Genomic DNA, 22,530 nt, shown 5'->3' on the forward strand with positions numbered 1-22,530 from the left:
GCATTTTGAGTCTTTCACCTCCCTTTCAGGATGAGGGTAGGTAGCATGCCTCATCATAAAAACTCTTAAGTAGGGGCAGCTAGGTGGTGCAGTGAATAGAGCAGGAGGAGCTGAGTTCACATCTGGCCTCAGACAATTGACACTTACTAGCTGTGTGACCTTGGGCAAGTCACTTAACCCCAATTGCCTTCCCCCCTCCAAAAAAAGAAAAAATTAGAGTCATAAAAAAAATAAAAACTCTTAAGTCATGGTTGGTCATTTCATCATTAAGAGTTCTTACATTGCACTCCTTATTCATATAACTAATCTTACTATCCCTATGCTCAAATCATTGCCTATTGTCTGCTGAGTAAAGATTAAACTCCTTGTCTGGAATTCAAATCCTTCTGGAGTCACTGAAATCTTCCTCATTCAACTTCTCCAGCCTTTTCTCAAACTATACTTCTCAACACACTCCCTTCTAGTCATACTGTATTTACAAGCATAAAATATTTTACCACCTCTCTCTTTGTTCACACTATTCACTATGCCTTGAATGATCATCCCTCACCTATAGAATTTCTACCTATTCTTTAAAGACCAACCTAAATTTCTTCATGACCCTTTTTGGTTCCCCTAACCCTTCCCTCAAATTCTCAGGTAGCACTTTGTATGTTATGTATTAAGACAGATACTTGGCATTATAGTAATTTATGTATAGGGCATATATCCCTATTGGACTGTATGGGCAGGAAGCCATCTCATCTAAACTTTCTATCTCCTCCATTGCCTATGGTAGTATCCTACATATAGTAGAAGTAAAAATGTTTGTTTGAATTGAATTAACTCTCTTGAGCACTTATTTGTGTTATAGGAAATGTAAATATAGCATCCTTCTGGGGTGCTTAGTTTAATTCATGGGCCTGAGTACCCTGGAAACGATTTCTAATGGTTCAAGGTACCCTGTGGGTCTGTTCTTGTTTTGGGCCAGGACCACTTCTGACTAGTCTAGTGGTTTAGGTTTGGGATTGGAACAAAATGAGACAGTTATTAATCAGTTAACATTTTACAAAAGAAGGTTTACTTAATAATAGCATGGAAGGGGTATTCAGCAAAGATACAACATTAATTCAGTTGACTGAAGCTCTCGTCACTTTGTATAGGGAAGTGTACCAGGTCAGGAGAGTGTGTTGGTTCACATGGAACCAGAGAGTCTCTCAAGCCTGAGGAGCTCTGATTCCTTTTGAGTTTTTCTTCCTTCCTTCCTTCCTTCGTTTTTTTCTTTGCCTTAGGCAACTGGCAAACTATGTCAGTGGTTCAAGCCTTAATTTATTGGACCACATAAGTATTGGTAACAGTTTAATTGGTTTCTTGGAGAAAAACTAGCCTTGCTCATGTGGCTTGGCTTAGTAGATGTAGTAGATCTAGCTAAGCCTAGATGTTGCTCTAAAAAATTTTAGCTCATGAGCCCTCACTGGTATGTTTACCTTTAATAAGACCGAACTTTTTTTTTTAAAGAAGATAATAATGATTTTTACTTGTCATCTTTCTCTCTCTTCCCTCATTTCATAAAAGGGCCTCAAAAGTACATTTAGTCCAACTCATACCTGATAAGGAATTCCCTTGGCAAGTGATTTCCAGTTTCCAGCCGTATTATACAGTATTCCTCTTCTTGCACTCTGGTCCAGCTACACAGATCTTTTTGCTGTTCCTCATATACAACACTTCATTTTCCATTTCTCTTCTTTAAAACTCAATTGCTGTACTCCCTTTCCCCCCAATTCCTGTAATGGTTTCCTTTCTTAACTGTATCTATTTCCTTTAGGATTTAGCTTAAGCACCATCTTCCACATGAATCCTTTCTCCATCTACCCAGATCCCACTTCCCTCCATCCAAAAATTACTTGATATTTATTTTGTATATGCATGTTTATGTCTATGTTATTTCTCTTTATAGAATATAAACTCCTTGGGGGGAAGTATTGTTTTGTTTTTGTGTTTGTATCCCTGGTGCCTAGCATGGCGTCTGGCTAATGGTACAAGTTTGAGAAAGCCTGGTTGATTGAATGATTAGGTAGTTAGCCAGAGGACACAGTGTTCTCAAGGCACTTATTGAAATAGTAAGGACAGTAGCAACAAAACATATCTTACATAAACTTGGGGTGGAATCTATAAAAACACAGCATTAGTGGGAAGAATGGCCATACATCCACACACAGCGTACACTAGTAGAGGGATGTGCGTAGGAAATACCCTTGACCTGGGAGACTAACAGTCTGGCACTACTGTCTTTGCTTTTCCCATGGTGTCTTCACAACGCTCCTCCTGAGTACCATGCATGTATGGTGCACTTTTCCCTGTCTCTGTCTCCTTCCTTCCACCCCCATAGCAAACAGAGCTCATACATAAGCCTTTAACTTGGACCCTGCTCTTCTCCTTTTCACATCATAGCTTTTGGGCTAATGTTTATTCTAAGAGACTTATCTCTCACCCTGCCATAGTTCTCCAACCTCCTCCACCTCCCCCATATCAGACTACTAAATTCTGTTTGGCCCAGTGGTCATCAGAGGTGATGTCACAACCACATGACTTGCTTATTCCACTAGTTTCCCTCCATCTAACTTCTGCCCAGTGTCTCAACCCACTTACTCCAAATAAGTATTGGAGACACTCAGATTTCTTCTAGTTCTCCAACTCTGGTGAATATTGAACCAACAGCTGACTGGGAGGGTGGGGTTATCTTTACCCTAAATCTGATTGGAATTTAGAGTAGAGGATAACTGCTATTCTTCCTTATGTCTCGCCCTGCCCCCCCTTTTTAAGTCTAGCTATTTCCAGATGCTCTTTGGAACTCTCCTTTCCTGCCTCTTTTAGGTTTCTCACTTCTGACTCAGTGGTGGCTTGAAGCAGAGGGAGGCTTAGCTAGCTGGGGTCCATTGAGGCTCCTAGTCCAGGTGAGCTGTCATCTCTTACTTGCAGATCTGAGCAGATTTTCAGATGGCTGAATCAAACCACCTCTCTCCTGATTGGGATATACCGGCTGGTGAAGCCCTGCTTCAGGATGTCTTTGGCATTGTTATGGATGAGGCTGTACGAAAAGGAACTGATGCCTCTGAGAAGGTAGGTTCTCTTCTTCCTCTCTTTCATAAAGTATATTGCTTGTAAATATGTTTTACATGACTTCACATGTTTAATCTTGTGCTTGCTTTCTCAAGGAGGGGGGAGGGAAGAGGGGGAATTTGGAACTCAAAAATTATGAAAAAGAATGTTAATTGTTTTTACTAGTAATTGAGAAAAAAGTACAATAAATATGTTTTTAAAAGGGGTAAAAAAATGAAGTATAGTACTCTTTTTTCCACTCTGTCAAATCGTGCTTTTTCTTGCTTCCAAAGAACCTTAACTCTCCCTTCTGATAGCTTTCTTGCTCTGCAACTCTGTACCAGTTAAATTTTTACCATGTTCACCTGCAGTGTTGTTTTTGTAAGTGTGTGTGACTTGTTCCTTTATATGTGAATAGTGTCCCGTCCCCTAGGGTTGTATAGTTCTTTGGAGTTTTTCTGTGGTATTTATTTCTGAGCTACAAAGCAATGTTCAATCAGTGTTTTTGACTAACTGTCCTCACTCCCACCACCACCTTTCTTTGCCTAGGTCTGTGAGTGGAAGGAGCCAGAGGAGCTGAAGAAACTGCTTGATTTGGAGTTACGGAGCCACGGAGAGAAGCAGGAACAGATCCTTGACCGGTGCAGGACCATCATCCGATATAGTGTGAAGACCTGTAGGTCTGGGATTTAGGGTGTGGGAGAATGGGGTGAGAGCTAGGCTCAGTCTTGGCCTCCCTGCTCTTCTCTTCCACTCCAGGCCATCCTCGGTTCTTCAATCAGCTCTTTTCAGGGCTGGACCCTCATGCTCTGGCTGGTCGAATCATCACGGAGACCCTCAACACTAGTCAGTGAGTGTCCCTCTACCAGCACTTAGAAAAGGAGTGGGAATAGAACCTGCATGGATGGGAGCATGGCCTCTTCTCCCTCTTCCACACTCCTTTAGGATCCCTGACAGAAGCCTTTCTTTCTAATCTTCCTGTTCTCCTTCCCTCTCTCCTGTCACTACAGGTCCCCTTTCTTTCCTTTTCTGTCCTTTGGCCTCTCTCTGCCTTCTGTTCCTCCACCCTCTTAGATTGTATGAGGAAGATCTGAGTTCCAGTTCTCTTTCTCTTGTCTCTGGGTGGCCCTGGACACATCACCTGGGTACCTCTCTGTGCTTTGGTTCCCTCATCTGCAGAATGAGGGGGTTGGACTGATGGTGTCTGAGGCCCCATCCAGATTGAGCTCTAGGAGCCTGGTTTTTGACTACTCGAGCCCCCAGCCCTGCCCCTCTGGATGTCGTATTTCCTGTCTCTCCTGGTCATGGCTTCTCTTTCTCATGATCCCCTTCCTTTTCTAAAGAGATGAGTGAGCAGCACCCCTGCCTTTTCTTCACTCACCACCTCTCCTCCCTCCAGGTACACTTATGAAATTGCTCCTGTGTTTGTCCTCATGGAGGAAGAGGTGCTGAAGAAACTCCGGGCCCTGGTGGGCTGGAGCAGCGGGGATGGGGTCTTCTGCCCGGGTATGGTCCTGGGAAGGGGATGGGGAATGCTCCTTTCTTCTCTCTGATGACCCAGCATGTACCCAGAGAGCAGATAAGCTGGCAGAAAACTAGAATCCTGTCCTTGTATTCCCTCCCATTGGGTCCGAGGTCACATAAAGGGAGGATGCAGTGGTTGTCTTTAACCCTTGTCTTTCAAAACTACTCCAGGATCAGGGCTCCTTCCAGGATATCTGCCATCCCGGGTCTCTCTCATGTGGGGGAAGGGAGAAAAAGGAGCAGGGGCCTTGATGAGAACTCCGTTCTCCCTCTCATGACCATCCATCCCTCATGCTCCCCATGACAGGTGGTTCCATCTCCAACATGTATGCGCTCAATTTGGCACGTTACCGGCGGTATCCTGACTGCAAACAAAGGGGACTTCGGGCCCTCCCACCCTTGGCCATCTTCACAACACAGGAGGTGTGAGGCTCAATTTTTAGGTTTTCATCCCTGCTTTCCTCTTAGCTTAGCTAGAGCTCCTCAGATCTTCTTCATTCACCTTTAGTTCTTGAGAGCAAGTGCTACCCAAACCTCTGGCGCTGGAGTGAGTTCTCTTGGCTACTCTGCCTTCAGTCTGGGCCCGGCTGCTACTGTTGTCTTCTCATTCTGTCTCTTTGTCTCTCTCGTTCCACAGAGTCACTACTCTATTCAGAAAGGAGCTGCTTTCTTGGGCATGGGCACAGACAGCATCCGACTGGTCAAGGCTGATGAAAGGTGAAAGTTACTTCTGTTCATATGGCCCCAGACCCAGGATTGACATGTCTTTTCTTTACTGCCTTCAGGCCTAGTCCACCTCACTCAAGCAGGACCTTCCTCTCTTCCCCCATGTGGCTGCTTCTGCCTAGCCAGGCAGGCATAGCCCTCTCTTCCCAAAGAGTACTGGGCTCCCAAGTCAGAGGAGCTGGGTTCAGATCCCCTCTGACACAACTCCCTGTGTGACCTTGGATAAGCCGTCTGGCCTCCTGGGGCCTTCATTTCCTCATCTGTGAAATGAGGAGGGCCTCTGAGAACCTTCTAGCTCTAGACCCATGGCCCTGCTGCCCTGCCGTCAGCCCTGTAGCTTCTGAATGCCTCCATGCTCATGCTCCCCACCTTGGCTGTGCCCCGGTTAGGCCACACTTAGAGTCTGTGTCCACATTTTAGAAATGACATTGCTTCAAGTGTCTTTAGTCTGCTTAGCCCCAAAGGATAGAACAATAATAGTGGCTAAAAATTGCAGGGAAACAGTTTGTGGCTTGTTGGAATGAAATCTCGCTGATAATTAAGCAGTCTGGCAGTGGAAGGGGCCCCTGGAGAGGGAGCAGTGAGGGGGTCCCCCCTCCCCCAGGCTGAATGATTTGTTAGGGTGGTTGGGAGGAGGGGGAGCTGCTCAGGTATGAGCTGGGCCCTGTGGCTTCTGAAATTCCCTCCTGATTCCGAGATTCAGAGCTTCTGTCGCCTTGGCCTTCCTTTCTAGGGGAAGAATGATCCCACAGGACTTGGAGAAACAAATTAATCAAGCTGAAGCAGAGGTAAATAAGAGGGGCTGGGATGGGGGAGGGAGAAGCAGCCTGTGTGGGAGGCTTCATTTCTTTGTCTCTTCCACTATGTTGGCTTGCTCTGGTGCTTTTCATCTACCTGCTCACCTTTGTGCAGAACTTAGCCTGGTCCTGGATTGTGGAAAGGGGGTGGGACCCACAGGGGCAGGAAAAAGGACCCTGATCTCCCCCCTCAGGGAGCTTCCATGCTTATAGGAAAGACTAGAGGGTGCCTATAGTACATACCAGAGAGACAAGGCTAAAGAAGCTTCTGGAGAGACAGAGACTTGAGAGTCCAGCTTTGAGTCTGGCTAGTTCTGTGACTTTGAACGACTCACCTAATCTTTCTGGGCTTTAATGCTTTCATTCCTGAATTAAGAGGAATAAACTACATGATCTCTGAGGTTCTTTCTAGGTCTGTGACTGTCGTTACAGAGCTATGGTGATGAACAGAGCAGATGATGGGAATGGAGGGGAGAGCTGGGCCGGGAAGACTTCAGAGATGTTTTAGAGGAGTCAGATAATCTGCATTGATGTGAAGGGAAATCTCTGGATCTTCCAATGCTATCCTCCCCTCTCCTGAACTGCAGGGTGCTGTGCCACTCCTTGTCAGTGCCACCTCGGGCACCACAGTGCTGGGAGCCTTTGACCCCCTGGAGGCCATCGCTGATGTGTGCCAGAAACATGGGCTGTGGCTGCATGTGGATGTGAGTGCCTAGCTTTCTTGGGGGAGAGGTGAGCTTCAGAGGAGCAGCCTTGTACCCCTACTGTTACTCCTTCTTCCAACAGGCAGCCTGGGGTGGAAGTGTCCTGCTATCTCAGACACACCGACACCTCCTGGATGGAATTAAGAGGTGTGTGTGTGTGTGTGTGTGTGTCTGTGTGTCTGTCCCTAGGCACAGGTAACTCTTTGGTGCTGGCATAATGCCTGACGGGGCCCCTGTATGCATGAGAGAGCCCACCTCCTCTTCTCTTGGGCAACCTTTGCCTCCTTTATGGTTTCCCAGTGTATGTATGCAGTATGTATGTATGTATGTGTGTATGTGTTTGTCTTTGGCTCAAAATTTCTGTTTCTCCTGTTGTCCTCCTCTGTTCTTTGTTTTCTTGTTTCTCCTTCATCATTCCCATTTCTGTCTCCCCTTGTCTCTACAGGTATCTGTTTCTGCCCATCCTCTCTTTCCTGATTTTCTTTTTCTCTCCTTTTTCCTGGGTTCTGCTATAGAAGTAGAGGTGGATCCACCATTTGATTAAAGGCCTTGGGAGAAGTTGGAGGAAAAGGGAAAAGATTTAGAATTATTACATGTAGACTATAGAAGAAGAAGCTAAGAGATTAAGAGAAAATATGAATTATACTCTTCACATTCTGAGTCTAGAACAAAAAATCAGGACTAAGGAAATTGTGAAAAAAGGGAGTCAGTAGTAGGTGTTGGAGAAAGGAACAGTTGGGGGGGGTCTTGAGGTAGGAGATAGATGTAAGGGAGTGCTTTGTAACTGGTAGGGTAGGGGTAAGGTTAGGGAGCAAGGGAGCCCTAGAAATCTTGAAGAGGAAGAGATAATTGGGCTGACTTGGGTAAGGGGCAGTTTGACTAGGTTGCTGTGGGAGAGATGGAATGACCTTGCTTTTACTTTCTTCACAGGGCTGACTCAGTGTCCTGGAATCCCCACAAGCTGCTTGCCGTTGGACTGCAGTGCTCAGCTCTCCTCCTTCGGGACACCTCAGTGGGTCTCCCTGAACCCCTCTATTGTACTTTCTTTCCCCTGCATCATCAGAGCATTCCCCATCCTCTTCCTTCTCTCTTGACTGGATACCTTTGACTACCCCTCACTCTCTCCACCCCCCATTCTCCTAGTTTTATGTAAAAGAGAGAAGCTCAAATCTGGAATTATAACAGGGGAATTCCTGGTTAGAGCTGGGGAAGAGCTCAAGACTAGGAGAAAACCCAGGATCATAGATTTAAAGCTGTAAAGGATCTTAGAGGTCACCTGAAAGATGAAGAAACTGAAGCTAAGAAGTTAAGTGACCTGTCCATGCACATAACAAGGGCCAGGATTCAAATGCAGGTCCAGTGCTTGTTCCACCATATTGAATTGTGTCCTCTGGGTTTGAGCCATTCATGTATCACCTCCAAAGGTCAAGGGTTAGCCTCTGAGGTGGTCAGATTAGATAGATGGTCTTGTTCTAGGTTTGAAGTTCTGTGATTCTAGTGATGAGGAGGATGGGTGGGATAACCTTGGTTCTCTCCCAAACCAGGCAGGAGGAACTGGAGGTGATGAGTGTTGGGGGACATTCTTAGGGTTTCCTCCCTTGTAGAACTTGCTGAAGCAATGTCACGGAGCCCAGGCCACCTACCTGTTTCAGCAAGACAAGTTCTACGATGTGTCTCTGGACACAGGAGACAAGGCGATACAGTGTGGCCGTCGTGTAGACTGTCTGAAGCTGTGGCTCATGTGGAAAGCTCTGGGTGGATCGGGGCTGGAGCAGCGTGTGGACTGGGCTTTCACTCTCACCCGGTACGGGAGCCCCCTCTGGCTTCCTCCCTCAGAACGTCTGTCTCTCTGAGTAGTCTCTTTGTCTCTGCCTCTGTACCTGCCTATGTGCTCCACATCTTTACGTTTCTTTTTTCTTTTTTACCGCTTTCTTCTGTTTCCCTTTCTCTTTTTCCATTTCACTCTATCTTTGTTTTTGGCTCTCTTTTTTTGGACTTTTGCTGTCTTTGTTTTCTTTTTTACCTGTCTCTCCATGGTCCTGTCCTTCCCTCTTTTTCTATTAACTTGTTATTTAATTTTAGGCTAAAGTCTGCACCTATGATTTCATTGGTATCAGAAACTCCCTTTACCAGCACAGGTTGGCACCTTCTCTGCAACTTACAGCCCTTGACAGTTGCCTAGAAGAGCAGAAGTTTAAGTGGCTTGCCTTGGTACATGCAGTGTCTGTCTGATGTGCCAAGCTGCCTCTTATATAAATTTAGTTACTTCAAGTATTATTGCTCCTTTTTTGTTTTTCATGGCATAGATATTTCCCAATAACTAACCCCCAAACATGCGAATCAACAGACATGACACATTCCGTACTCTGCACCCATTCTCCACCACCTCTTAACCAAGAGAAGGGAGTTGTTTCTCATCTTTAATCCACTGGAATAGGAATTGACCATTACGTTCTAGTTGATCTTTGGTGTCTTTCGGTGTCGTTTTCGTTCGTGTTATTGTAGTCATCGTGTATGTTCTCCTGGTACGGCTTTCTTCTCTCAGAATTCTCCAACCTCCTTGTAGCCGCCCTTTCTTAGGATGCCATTAGAGTCTGTCACATTCACGTGCCACTGTTTCTTCTGCCTCTCCTCCCTCCTGTTCCTGCTCCACTGTGGCACCTGCTCTTTTGTAGGTACCTTGTAGAGAAGATAAAGATGCGGAAGGGCTTTGAGCTGGTCATGGAGGTATGATCCCTCTTCTTTTTTTTAATAACTCCTTCCTGTGGGGGAGATGGAGATCAGCCTCCCTCCCCTCCCCCCCATTCATTTCAATGATCTATGCTTTGCATTTGTTCCCTCCCAGCCAGATTTCATAAATGTGTGTTTCTGGTACGTACCCCCCAGCCTTCGTGGACAGCAGGACAGTGCTGATTATTGTAAGAAGCTGGCTAAGGTAGGTAAATGCTGATGGTCATGATCATTCCTTCCTTCCCTTTCATCTCTGGGCCTAGAGTTGGGGGAAAATTTTAGGTGGCTTGCTTCTGCCACCTGGTGGTCAGAAATATGTAACGTCTCTGCCTCACATTTAAGAGAGAGCCCAGTGCCCCCTGGTCACTGTTTCCTTGGACTTTTACTTGGGGAAAGCAGAAGAGAGAGCAAAACAAGGCTTGTTTCTGGAATACCAGAAGATAAAAGAGTGAACAGACGTGTATCAGTTGGTCCTGAGCCAGGCCCAGCGTGTGGACGTGTGCTATACTGGAAACTAAGGAGAGGAAGGAGACCCAGGCCCATTAGTGAGGAAGCTTCTAGTCTAATGTGGATGGAATTGGGTGGGGCAGCAGAGACATCATCTACCTGAAGAACAAGGAGACAGAGATGAGGATCAGACTTGGGCTGAGGAGTGTGCCTAGAAGGAAGGAGACCTAGATCTGGGTCCTGGATCTGCTCCCTACTGGCCACGAGACTCTGGCCAGATCCCAGCTTCATAGGATTTAGAGCTTGAAAAAACCAGAGACTTCATCTAATCTAACCCCCTTAGTTTACGGGTGAAGAAACTAAGGCCCAGAGAGGTTCATTGATTTCCCAAGGTCCTGTAGATAATAAATAGTGGAGTTGGTATGCAGCTCTTTTGACCCTCAATCTGGGTTCCTTTGATGACCAGATACTGCACAAGTCATTGAACCTCTCTAAACCACAGTTTCCTCATCTGTAAAAGGAGTGTAAGAAAACTGGGCCTGCCCACCCCATAGAGGTGCTATGAGGATCAAATGTAGTTTAAAATTCTTAAATGTGATAGTTGCATAAAGTCAGAGATTCTGTTAGAGAGTCATGGAATGATAGAGCTGGGAGAGATTTGACAAATAAGGAAAAAAGCACAAAGGTATTTATTAGTAGTATTTGTTTTAACTAAAGGCTGTAGAACTGAGTGGTAGTTTGAAAAGAGGTAATAGATTTAGAGTTAGAAGGGACCCATCCAACCCCCTTAGACAATCTGAAGGTTGGAGGGATGAAGTAAAAAATGCCCAAGGTCAAATAGTAAGGTGGAGTGCCAGGAACCCAGGCCTTTCGACCCCAAATTCTGCGCTCTTTCCATTACACCATGTTGCCTTCTCCTAGAGGAGGGGTTGTTAACGTTTCTGGGGCATAGACTCTTTTCTGATGAGATACGGAGAAGCCCCTTCTTAGAATGATAGTTTATTCATGATTGAAGGAAAGGCTAAATTTCAGTTATAGGTTAGTGAAAGTTAAGATGTGATTTTTTTTCCTATCCAAGTTGATTGACTCCCTAAAATCTCTCAGTGGGCCCCAGATTAAGAAACTCTGAACTAGAGGAAGGAAGAGAAATACTTCTGAGCATTTATTATGTGCCCACTGTGCCTGGAGATAGACAGCACATGCGTTTTACCCACTGAGGGCCAGCTTAGCTGAATTTGAGAAATTCTCCAGCAGGCTGGCAGCAGGTAGGGAGGAGATGAACTTTTCACTAATAGCAGCTTTCAAAGACCAGCTACTAACTTGTAAAATAGCTTTGAGCCATGTGGGCAGAAGGAGTGGCCACACCAGAGAATTCCCAGATTATTGAAATGTTGAAATAGGTGGGCCCAAAACTATGCAAAATATTATGAAATATGACAGCTCCTGCCCTCTGGAAGCTTTTGGTCTTTGGAAGTTTAGGCATAGATATGACACTAGGGAACGATAAAAGACAATTTTATAGTCAAGATTGTAAGCTGCAGGAGTTGAGAGAAAGGAGAAGGAAATGTGGGCTGGAAGAGTTAGCGAGGGCTTCTTGGAGAAGGTGGGACTTGCCTTGGGAGTTGGAGATGCAGAAGTGAAAGAGAGGATGTTCTAGTCAGCATGAGTACAGGTAGGAAGGAGCTTAGTAGATGGCCAGGGCACAGGGAGCATCACCTGATTGAAGCAAAGCTTTCTGCATGTGGAGAGAGAGCATGTGTCAGTGAAAAGTCTGTCGTATTTGGAGTCCCAGGAAGTGGATTTGACTCCTATGCCTGCTGCTCACTGTCTGTGTAATCTCCATTGAGGTTAAAAACCTCACTCGGCCTTTTGGATTGTAAGGCCCCTCCTAGCTCTGTGGTCCTTTGCTGAGTAGTGGGAGATGCAGTTAGATATGTGCAGTGGGGCCAGATCAATGGAAGGAACTTTAATCACCAGGCCAAGTTTGGAGTTGACCCAGTAGACAATAGGGGTCCACTCTAGGTCCTTGAGCTAGACAGCGTTGGGATGAAAGTGTTGTTTTAGTGGTCATAGTTGAGTGGAACGTGGCTTCAGAGATGGCTGAGGGGGGAGATGACTAGAGGAGAGTGGCCTGAGTGTTACTGCAGCAATCCGAGTACAGAGCAGTGAGGTCCTGAGCATGGCTGGTGCTAGAGAAGAGCAGATGTCTGTTGTGTCGTAGGCTGGATCTCTAGCCCACACTGCTCTCTTCTCCCAGTCCGTGTAGCACGGAGCTCTAGTGACATCATTGTGTTCTTTTGCTTCATACTTGTGTCCTGATCAATTAGCCAGTCGGCAAGTGCTTATCAGGGACCTCCTGTGGCACAGGCACTGTGCTGGGTGACAGGTATGAAGACAGAATAAGACAGGGCCTGCCTGTAGGGAGGCTACAATCTGCTGTCTTCAGCGGGCTTCAAGCTCTCTGAGGGAGGAGGAACCCCCTTACAACCTGAGCGTATTGACTGACTGGATATAGAGGGGAAATGAGAGGACGACGTCAGAGACAACAAAACGTGGTGGTGAAAGCCGGGGTGGTAGAGGATAGGGTGGGGGGGACTTTATGAAGCCTTGGGGTATGAGAGTCACAACATCTGGGTTCAAATCTTGCTACCTTATGTGATCTTAGACAAGTCATGTAACCTTCTGGAACTCAGTCATAGATGAATTAATGACATTGAGCACCAGGCCTGCCTGCTCAATGAAAAGGGTCACTTGGCACTGGGGAAGAAAAGCAGACTGCAGAGGAACCCCAAAGCCCAGATAAATGGCCCGGGATGTGACCATTGAAGAAGCAGTTGGAGCCTCACTAGTGTTTTGGTTTGTGAAAGAAGATGGTTATGGGGGGCGGGGTGGGGAGGAGGAGAGAGGCCAGCAAGCAGGCCATCCCTTCTCCCCTGCAGGCTGAATTTTGAGCCCTGTCGATATCTCTTGCAGGTGGCGCCGGTGCTTAAGGAGCGCATGGTCAAAGCGGGCTCCATGATGGTGGGCTACCAGCCCCACAGAACCTTGCCCAACTTCTTCCGCCTGATTGTGGCTAACCCAGCCCTGCGCACGGTCGACCTGGACTTCTTCTTGGATGAGCTAGAGCGATTAGGCCAGGACTTATAATTTCTCTAGGTTGACTAATAAGCCACAGTTCTTATAAATGTAAAGTACTCTTTACATTCTCTTTCTTCTTGTTTGCCCTGAAATTAATTGGTGATGATGAGAGGTGGTGGAGGAGGAGCAGGGAATCAGTTAGCCAATGATAGAGCATTTATTAAGCACCTAGTATGTGCCAGGCATGGTACTAAGTGCTGGGAATACAAACACAAAAAGTGAAGCAATCCCTCCTCTGGAGGAGGGCACCTTCCTGTGGAGAAGATAGTGACTACATATATGTCTATACAGAAGCAATATATAACGAGAGTAAATACAGAACAGTTAAATACAGGTTACTTTGAGAGGGAGGACACTGGTATTTAGGGGGATCAGGAAAGGCTTCATGTAGATGTAGATGAGTCTCGAAGGAAGAGGGAGCTTCTGGGAGCTGGAGGGAGGGCGGATGTGCATTCCAGGCATGAGGGATGGTCAGGGTAAATGCATAGAGATGAGAGTTATGTGTGTGAAGCAAAGAGAAGGCCATTTTGGCCAGATCTCGGAGGGTGGGAGCAGGAGCAACAGCCAATACATAGGTTGGGTCCAGGATCTGAAAAATAAACAGGTGAATTTCCGTTTTATTCAGGAGGCCATAGAGAGCTGCTTGGAGTTCATTTAGTAGGGGAGTGACAGAGCTGTGCTTCAGGAATACCACTTTGGCATCTATTTGGAGGGGGGACTGCAGTGGAGAGAACAAAGTAGGGGGTCCACTTAGGCTTTTGCACCAATCTAGGCAAGGGTACATGTGTGAGTAGAAGGAAGAGGCAAGATGCAAGGGATAATGTTGAATGTCAAGATTTGGCAATTTGTGAGTATTGGGAGAGTGAGGAGTCTTACTGACTTGGGTCTCAGGTTACAAACTTGGGAGACTAGGAGGATTTGGACAGAAATAGAAAAGTTTGTAAGACAGATGGATTTTGGGGGAAAGATGATGAGTTCTCTTTTGGACATGGTAAGATTGAGATGACTCCAGGACATCCAGGTTCAAATGTCCAGTTGAGATATAGGACTGAAGTTCAGGGCAGAGATAGGCAGCATACATAAATATGTGGGTCACCTGCATAGAGATAATTACACCGTGGGAGCTGAGGAGCTTAGCAAGAGAAAGAAGAGAAGAGGGCGGCTGAGAAGTAACAGGAGAAACAGGAAAGAGAGTTGTCACAAAAGAGAGAACATCCAGGAGAGGAGGATGGTCAGTCACATACTTCAGAAGGGTCGGGAAGGATGAAGGCTGAGAAAAGACCATCAGATTCGGCAGGTGAGAGATCATCAGTAGCTTTGGAGAGATTCGTTGGAGTTGGGATTGAGGAATGAATGAGAAGAAAGGAAGTGGAGGCAATAAGTATAAGACAGGAGTTTGGCCAAAGAAGGGAGGCGAAATAGAGGGTGGTCACTTGAGTGTGTGATAGGGTCTAGGGAAGGTTTTTTTAAGATGAGGGAGACTTGGATATGTTTGGAGGGAGGGAACCAATAGATATGGAAAGGTTAGAGATTTGAAGTGGGGATTGCAATCTGTTGGAGATTATGGGAGGGGGGGATGGGATCAAAGGCACATGTACAAGGGGAAGGGCCACCTAATTGTTAGAGACTAGGAGAAAGGAGGAGAGATGTCAAGTGGTTTTGAGGTGAAGAGAATAGCAATGAGAGAGCTCAGGTAAAATGACCTTAGTTTTCTCAGGAAAGTGAGAAGCCCTCAGATGAAATGTTGGAGGGAAGGTGATGTATGGGAGGCTTAAGGAAAGGGGAGAAGAATTGGAAGAGCTTCTGTGGGGAGTAAGAGAGAGACTCAGTTAGAGAGGAGTAAAAGGATTGCTTTGCTGCCGAGAGGACCCAGCTGAAGTTGGAGAACATGACTCTATAATGTTCCAGGTCAGAAAGATTGCATGACCTTCTCTAGCTCTTGTTCAGCAGCTTTTTATTAAGTGATGGGGAAGGTTGGTAGAGAACATTAGGGGATGGAAGTAGTAAGGTATGGATTAAAATTGTTGGGAGCAGGATCTTGGCTTTGTGACCAGGATTTCCAGCCAAGCCTGGAGCATTTTTTGTGAGACTATTGTAATTGGTGGAAAGAATGGTATCTGCCTATGTGAGGGGTAGAGTTGGTGCAGAAAGTTTTAAAGAGAAGCATTCTTCACTTCCTTCTTTAAAAAGATGACAATTCTGCTTCTATACTCTTTTCGGGACCAGTTCCAGGCAGGAGAAATAGAAAGGCTTTCTTGTAGCCATGTAGGGGAAGCTGTCTTCCCAACAAATGCCTGATTCCTAGTTTGTTTTCTTAGAGACTGGAGAATTTCTCCTTGGGTTAGGTTGAGGCTATTCACTTGGTTAAACAAGATCCCATCTCACGCCTGCCTAAAGAGCGAGATCGCCTAGCTAAAGAACTCTTTTACTTATGTGTATTTTCTGATATATTCTAATCTATAGAACTTCTCCAACCTCTGTTTGTTGTCCATTTATATAAAAGTATTTACTCACTCTTCACTATTTGTGGTTGTCTTTTGTGTAACCAGCATTTGGTGGAAAGGAGCCAAGCTGGTGGATATAAACTTGCGGTCCCTTTTCTTATTAAGAGATCGCTACCAGGGAAGCTGGTGGCTTTTTTATTTTAGTCATCCCCATAGACCAGTGATATTCAGAGAGGTCTAATTCTTGGCAGGGCTTCTTAAACTTTTCCACTCGAGACCCCTTCAGCGCTTCTTAAACTGTGGGGCATGACCCTATATGGGGTACTCCTTCTTTTACAGGAAAACAGAATGGCCAGCCTCATGGTCCCATCTCCTGTTCCCCTGAAGACAAGAATAGAAGTCTCCCTTGGAGAGGGGTGGGCAAGATTCCTCAGATATCTATCCAGGCCTCCCCTTCAGCATCCTATCTATATGTTTAGACATCACATGTTCATGTCTTACATAGGCCATGAATATCTTACATATGCATATTTGGATCCTAACAAATGGGTGTCTCTGTTAAATGAGTGGCAAGTATAATTCTGAGTCTTCTGCCTAGGGAAGTCTGGGAAGCTCAGGATGGGGGGAGGTAGGCCTGAAATCTGCCTCTACAAGGCTAAACTGGAAGAGAGGGATTGGATAGTAGAGGCAGGATTTTGATAATCGGAGAAGCCAACCCCTAGCCCCCAACCAAACAAACGTAGGTAGACACAGATTAGAGCTCCTAAGGCAGTCCTGAGACTTGGATTGAGTAAGGAAAATTCATTGTAAGTTTATAACAATTCTCAATTAAAATTTTATTCTTTATATTTTATTGTTGCCCTTTGCTTTTTGATACCACAGGCATTTCCCTTTAAACATTCCCACCCCTACCCCCACCTGCCATAGAATCCTCCTTTGTAACAAAGAAAGATATTTAAGCAAATCCAGCCAACACATCGATCATGTCTGACAGTATATACTGCATCCCACATCCATAGAATCCAGCTCTACTTGGGGAGAAGGTACGTTTTCTTACTACTTTTCCAGGATTGATCGAATGAACATTTTTTTTTTCAGTACACAAGCAAGCTTTCACTTTATTGTTGGCCTGAGCTTAGACTACATGTAGTCCCCCACCTGCCCCCATTTCCCAAGGGTAGTAGAGGGGCTGAGGACCAGAGCCATGGGGTACACCGGCCTGCTCTGCAGATGTGAGGGGGGCGGAAGGTGTGAGTGAGGGTGGGATTGGAGCATCCTCCTCTGCTGGGGGTGGAGGGGAGGACTGGAGAGGGTCCACCGGTGGATGATGGTGGGAGGACTCCCAGGTGAGAGACAGGGTGAACTACGGGGTCCCCGTGGAGGGCTCTGGGGAACTTTCAGTTGTCACTGACGGGAATAAGGGGTGTCTCTCCCAGCTTCCCATTAGGGTTGACAGCCTCCTGAACCTTGTCCACCAGCGATGTCCACTGGCGCTGCAGGTCGGTGGCCAGGGGCTGGAACCAGGCCTTCAGGTGGTCGTGAAAACCCTGCAGTTGAGCCTGCAGCTGGGCCGACTGCTCATCCACCTTGGCCTTGACCTCCTCCATTCAGTTGCGCATCTGGTCCAGGTGGTTCTGCAGGCGCTCCCCTGCCAGGGTGCCCAGGTTGGCCACCCTCTTCTTGTTCTGCTCCTGGATGCGCTCCAGCAGGGGGCCCAGGCTCTTCAGGGAGCCCAGTCCTCTCTCCACCCCCTCCTTGGCGCCAGAATGGTACGTGGCCATACGGGTCTGCAGCTCTTCGTGGTCCCGCCCAATGCGCTTCTTCATCTTCCTCAGGTAGGCAGATACCCGGTTCCTGACCTCATCTATGTTATGATTGACGACAGCATGGAACTCTCGGTGGTATTGGGCGAGGCGGGACCCCACATCCTCCATGTCCGCCCCGAGGCGGGCTTGGGCTGCTGTGAGCTCCTTGGCCAGCCGAGCCTGGGTGTCCTCGGTCATGGGGGTCAGCTCCTGGTCCAACTCAGCCTTGTAAGCGTTCAACTCTGTCAGAGTGTCTGTCATAAGACCCCTCAAGTCCTTGACTATCTGGGAACTCTGCACCTCACTCTGCAGGTCCTCAACCCGGGCCTGTAGCTGGTCCAGGTAGCCCCGGAAGCGGCCCATGGCCATCTCCCAGGCCCGGGCTGGCTCGGAGTTCCAGAGCTCTGGGTCTGTAATTCGCTCCTCTGAAGAAGTCTTAGCATCTTCCCCCTGGCAGCCAGTCAAGAGGGCTGCCAGTGCCCACAAGGCCCACAGGAACTTCATGTTCACAGCACAGCTGGTGATTGGTCTGGCTTGGCCCCGGCTGCTCATCTGGGGCTTCCTCTGGGTCGGTCAGAGAGATCCTCTCCTGGGCTGAGTAGCTCGAATGAACATTTTAAATGGAAGAATCAACTACTCACAACCCCAAATTCTCCCCATATGGTGTCATATCCATATGTGTCCACTTTTTCCTAGGTTCTAAGACCTATGTGTATATGGGATTTATTTTTTCTCCTGGTACTCCTTTTAGTTCTCCAAGAAGTCAGAGGTCATATGGTAGGTATTTATATACCTAGCATTGTGTTAGGCACTATAGAATACAAAAGAAATATGAAACACAATGGAGTGAAAGAAGACACAGAAGAAGGAACGTGCATGGAAAGGTACCATGTTATATTAGTATTCTATGCACATAATGACACAGAACTAAATTATGTGATTCACTCAGTTTTAGAATAGGATGAGGTACCAACTGTGCAGTACAGGCAGGTACATAAAGTGTTGTAGAATGAAAAGATAAAGATCAGTATTATCTGAAGCCATTAGCAAAGGCAGAAACTTAACTTGGTCCTCGAAGGATACGTCAGGAGTGGATATGTAGTGGGTTCATAAGGTTGACAGGATTGTAGACTCGGATCTGGAGGAGACCTTAGAAGCCATCAAGTTCACCTCTCATCTTACAGATGAGGCAACTGAAGTACAGAAAGGATGAGCGACTTCCTTGTGTCTGAGGCAAATTTGAACATGGGTCTTTATGACTCCATATGCAGTCTGATCAAGGGAGCTCCTCATCACCTTGATAATAATAGCCCCATAAAATTTTCAAGGCATATATTATCTCATTTTATGATCTACAAGGTGGTTAAACTTTTGGGGTTTTAATTATATCTTTGTATGGAATGTATGGGCATGCCCCTTGGCACATCACCCATATGCTAATTGGTTTTCTGCTGCTATTGTGGGGCAGACTTTAATGGAAAGAGTCCCTGGTTATTCTGGCTTATAAAACAACAGATCTTTTGGGGGCTTTTTTCCTCCTTTTGCCTTTTTCCCAGAAGGATCTTAATAACGCAGATCAGAGTTAATATCAGAAGTTGGTTCTGGGGAGAGTTTACTTGCACCCACTCCCATAGTCTGCTAACTCCTGCCTTGGGACAGAAGTCGACGAGTTTCTGGATCCCATGTTCTTGGCTTCAGCTTCAGAGTCAGCAATATCACCTCTCAGCCCAAGATGTGGGAGCCACATTGTTAAATGGTGAGAGTTCCTGAGAGTTGCCTCTAGCAACTTAAAATTCAAGAGTTCTTGAACCCCCAGCCTCCCGGTTAGAAGAAAGGGGATTTCCTGGGCTGTAAAATCCTGGAATAAAGCCTTCTAGTGAAAGAAGGAGAATTTCCTGCACAGGGTGCCAAGAGGCTCAAGCCCATTGCTAGGAGAAGCACTGGTAAGAGACTAAAGTCACAATATAAGGCAGCAAGGGAACTGGAATTTGCCTTCTGTTAATACCATGAGTTAATCTGATAATGTGGATTCCATAGAAAGGAAAAGGTATTGATTGTGCGTGTATAATCTGTATCAGAATGCTCTCTGTCTTGGGGAGGGGGGAGGGAGAAAAATTTGGAACTCAAAATCTTATAAAAAATGAATGTCGAAAACTAGGTGTAATTGGAAAAAATAAAATACTATTTACAAAAAAAGATGTGGAAGCCCCCCTGTGTTGGTAAGCAAAATGGGCTCCTTAGCACTTAGTTCAACAAATGCCCTTGAAGAGTTTGGCCTTTGTTTCCTTTGATAAATTCAGTGTCTTTGATTGAGTCTTACTAGGTGCTAAGCCCCAGGCCCAAACCCCTATCTGTTAGGTGCTAAGCCTGTGTGGGAGTGGATTGGTGACTGGGGTGGGGCCCGAGGTGGGGCTGGCTAAGGGGAGGTGCTAACTCCAGAGCCATGCCCTATTAGGTGTTAACCTAATCTATGTGGATATGAACCTCCCAGGGTCCTAAGGGGAGGGGCCAACTCAAGAACCATAGATGACATCTGAAGCCCTATAAGAAGAGAAGACAGAGCCATTTGCGCAGTGCTCTCGAGATGGTGTTGATGAAGAGACTCCGGGCAGCTGTAGCTAAGGAGCCCTCCAGCTTGTAAACCTGGATGCTGAGATTTTGTTGGACTCTGGTAACTATGTATTGGGATTTGAATCAGACAAGGTCTGTCTGTTGATGTTTGTAATTTGTTTGTATTTTGCTCTGAAGTTCAGGGTGCTGGTTTTTTCCCCTGAACTAAGTAAATGATATTTGTATGCTGAATTAAAGTAAGTTTTTCAACCCCTTCACCTTGCTTTCCTTAGTTAAACTGATCAAAAAAACCTGTGCTGTTGGCAGCTTTCTGGGTGCTGGCTGTGGGTGGATCTTACACCCCCACAGAAGCTGCTAGCCTGATTGTGGAAACACCCCCCCCCCCCAAAAAAAAAAGGAAAATGTTTTCTTCTGAAATCCCCAAATCATTTTCCTTCTAGGAAAGACTGTGCTCTCAAAGGAGTTTTAGAAGGCCAATGCTGATAGTGATCCCTCCTTAAATCTCCCTTGCCTGCCCTTCCTCCCACCCTCTCAGCTGAGAACCTTGTCTTGTATTTTACGGAAAAAAATTGAAGCCATTCCCCAAGAGCTCCTCCTTCTCTGCTAATCCTCATTTCACATCACCCAGATGCTTTCTGCTACGACCTCCTTCATCCTCACCTCACATGATGAGGTGGCACTTCTCTTCGCCAAGACAAACCCCTTTACATGCACAAATTATCCTATTCCATCTTTCTCCTCTAGGTGGTTGCTACTTTATTCCCTCCCCCCTCCATACACGTCTTCAAACTCTTCCTATCTCCTGACTGCTTCCTTAAAGCCTACAAACATGCCCTTGTCTCCCCCATACACCTCAAAAAAACCAAAACCAAAAACCTTCACTTGATCCATCCATCTCCCCCAACTCATCCCTCGCTTGATTCATCCATCTTGACCACCCCCCCCACCCCCATATCTCTCCTCCTTATTGTAGCTAAACTTCTTGAGAAGGCCATCTACAGTACATACACAAAACAATTCTTTCCTCTCACTCTCTTCTTTACTCTTCACAGTCTGGCTTTTAATCTCATCATTCAACCAAAACTACTTCCTCCAAAGTTACCAGTCGTTTCTTAGTTGCCAAATCTAATAGCCTTTTTTCAGTCCTCTCTGTAAGCTTTGACACTCCTAATCACCTCTTTCTCCTTGTTACTCCCTTCTCTCTGGGTTCCTGTGACACTACTTTATCCTGACCCCTCCTCTCACTTGTCTGACCATTTCTGTCTCCTTTGCTGGATCTTCATCCTGCTAACTGTGGGTGTCTCACACGGCTTTGTCCTGGGCCCTGATTTCATCAGCTCCTATGGATTCAATTATCTCTGTGTTGATGATTCTTCAATCTCCCCTGCTGACCTCCAGTCTTGAATCTGCCTGTTGGATACCTTGAACTGCATGTCCTGTAGACATCTTAAACTCAAAACTGAACTAATAATTTTCCCTCCCAAACCCTGTCTCCTTCCAAACTTTCTTTTTATGGTCAAGGGCACCATCATCCTCCCAGGAACCTAGGCTCTACAGCCTAGGTGTCATCTTTGACTTTTCTCTATATTACCACCCCCATATCTGATCTGTTGCCAAGGCCTATGGATGTTACTTTTGTAGCATCTCTCAAATATGCCATTTTCTCTCCTTTGACACTACCACCACCTTGGTACGGACCCTCATGACTTCCTACCTAGACTATTTTAATAGCCTGCTGATTGGTTTCTCAACCACAAGTCTTTCCCCATTCCAGTCCTTCCTCCACTCAGCTGACAAAAGTGATCTTCCAAGGTTCTAAGACAGCTCCAAAAGACTCATGATGGAAAAAGCTATCCACATCCAGAGAAAGAATTACAGAGTCTGAATGCAGATTGAGGCAAACTATTTGCTGTCTTTTTTTCCCCTTCTTTTTTGGTTTTGTTTCTTCTTTCTCATGATTCATTCCATTGGTTATAATTCTTCTTTACAACTTGACTATTGTATAAATAAGTTTAATGTGAAGGTATATATAGAACCTATATTGGATTTCATGCTGTCTCGATGGGTAGGGGGGAGAAGAGGGTGGGGAAGAAAATTTGAAACACAAAAACTTGTGCATCTGAGTGTTGTAAACCAAAAAAATAAATTTAAAAAAGGTGATCTTCCTAAAATACAAGTATCATCCATTCAATAAATTCCAGTGACTCCCTATCACTTCTTATATCAACTATAAAATCCTCTGGCATTCAAAGCCCTTCATAACCTCCCCTCCCTGTCTACCTTTCCTGTGTTCTTATGCCTTACAGCATCCTATGTACTCCGTTGGTCTTCTTGTTTCTCTGACAAGACACATTCCATCTCCCAACTCTAGATATTTACACTGACTCCCCCACCTTTTCTTGGCTTTCTTCAAGTCCTAACTAAAATCCCACCTTCTACAGGAAGCCTTTTCTAATTCTTAATTCTAGTATCTTTGTTGATTATCTACAATTTATCCTGTTTATAGCTTGATAGATACATAGTTGTTTGTTGTTTCTTCCATTAGACTGTGAGCTCTTTGAGAAGA

At 45.9% G+C, this 22,530-nt stretch overlaps 2 protein-coding genes across 6 annotated transcripts in view; one reads left to right on the forward strand and one right to left on the reverse strand.

Moving 5' to 3' along the window:
* CSAD (cysteine sulfinic acid decarboxylase) overlaps nt 1-15,664 on the forward strand; it is a 35,641-nt gene extending 19,977 nt beyond the window's left edge. For 3 of the 5 annotated variants that reach the window (XM_036761623.1, XM_036761625.1, XM_036761628.1), the window contains exons 2-15: nt 2,959-3,099; nt 3,628-3,754; nt 3,838-3,928; nt 4,478-4,584; nt 4,910-5,025; nt 5,240-5,319; nt 6,062-6,116; nt 6,713-6,829; nt 6,912-6,976; nt 7,760-7,841; nt 8,434-8,633; nt 9,505-9,556; nt 9,675-9,764; nt 12,980-15,664. In XM_036761623.1, the coding sequence (XP_036617518.1) occupies nt 2,977-3,099; nt 3,628-3,754; nt 3,838-3,928; nt 4,478-4,584; nt 4,910-5,025; nt 5,240-5,319; nt 6,062-6,116; nt 6,713-6,829; nt 6,912-6,976; nt 7,760-7,841; nt 8,434-8,633; nt 9,505-9,556; nt 9,675-9,764; nt 12,980-13,153 (1,479 nt within the window). In that variant the 5' untranslated portion in view covers nt 2,959-2,976 and the 3' untranslated portion in view covers nt 13,154-15,664. Of the gene's footprint in view, nt 1-2,590; nt 2,679-2,853; nt 3,100-3,627; nt 3,755-3,837; nt 3,929-4,477; nt 4,585-4,909; nt 5,026-5,239; nt 5,320-6,061; nt 6,117-6,712; nt 6,830-6,911; nt 6,977-7,759; nt 7,842-8,433; nt 8,634-9,504; nt 9,557-9,674; nt 9,765-12,979 lie in introns of those variants that run through there. The other 2 variants (XM_036761626.1, XM_036761624.1) reach the window with 2 other exon arrangements.
* Nucleotides 15,665-16,673: 1,009 nt separating this feature from the next.
* LOC118849589 (apolipoprotein E-like) lies at nt 16,674-17,976 on the reverse strand. The gene is given in 1 exon segment (XM_036758505.1): nt 16,674-17,976. A coding segment is annotated over 1 exon segment (960 nt). The 5' UTR covers nt 17,946-17,976; the 3' UTR covers nt 16,674-16,985.
* Nucleotides 17,977-22,530: the final 4,554 nt, after the last annotated feature.

This window comes from Trichosurus vulpecula, chromosome 5 (assembly GCF_011100635.1).
Source record: "Trichosurus vulpecula isolate mTriVul1 chromosome 5, mTriVul1.pri, whole genome shotgun sequence".
Taxonomy (NCBI): domain Eukaryota; kingdom Metazoa; phylum Chordata; class Mammalia; order Diprotodontia; family Phalangeridae; genus Trichosurus; species Trichosurus vulpecula.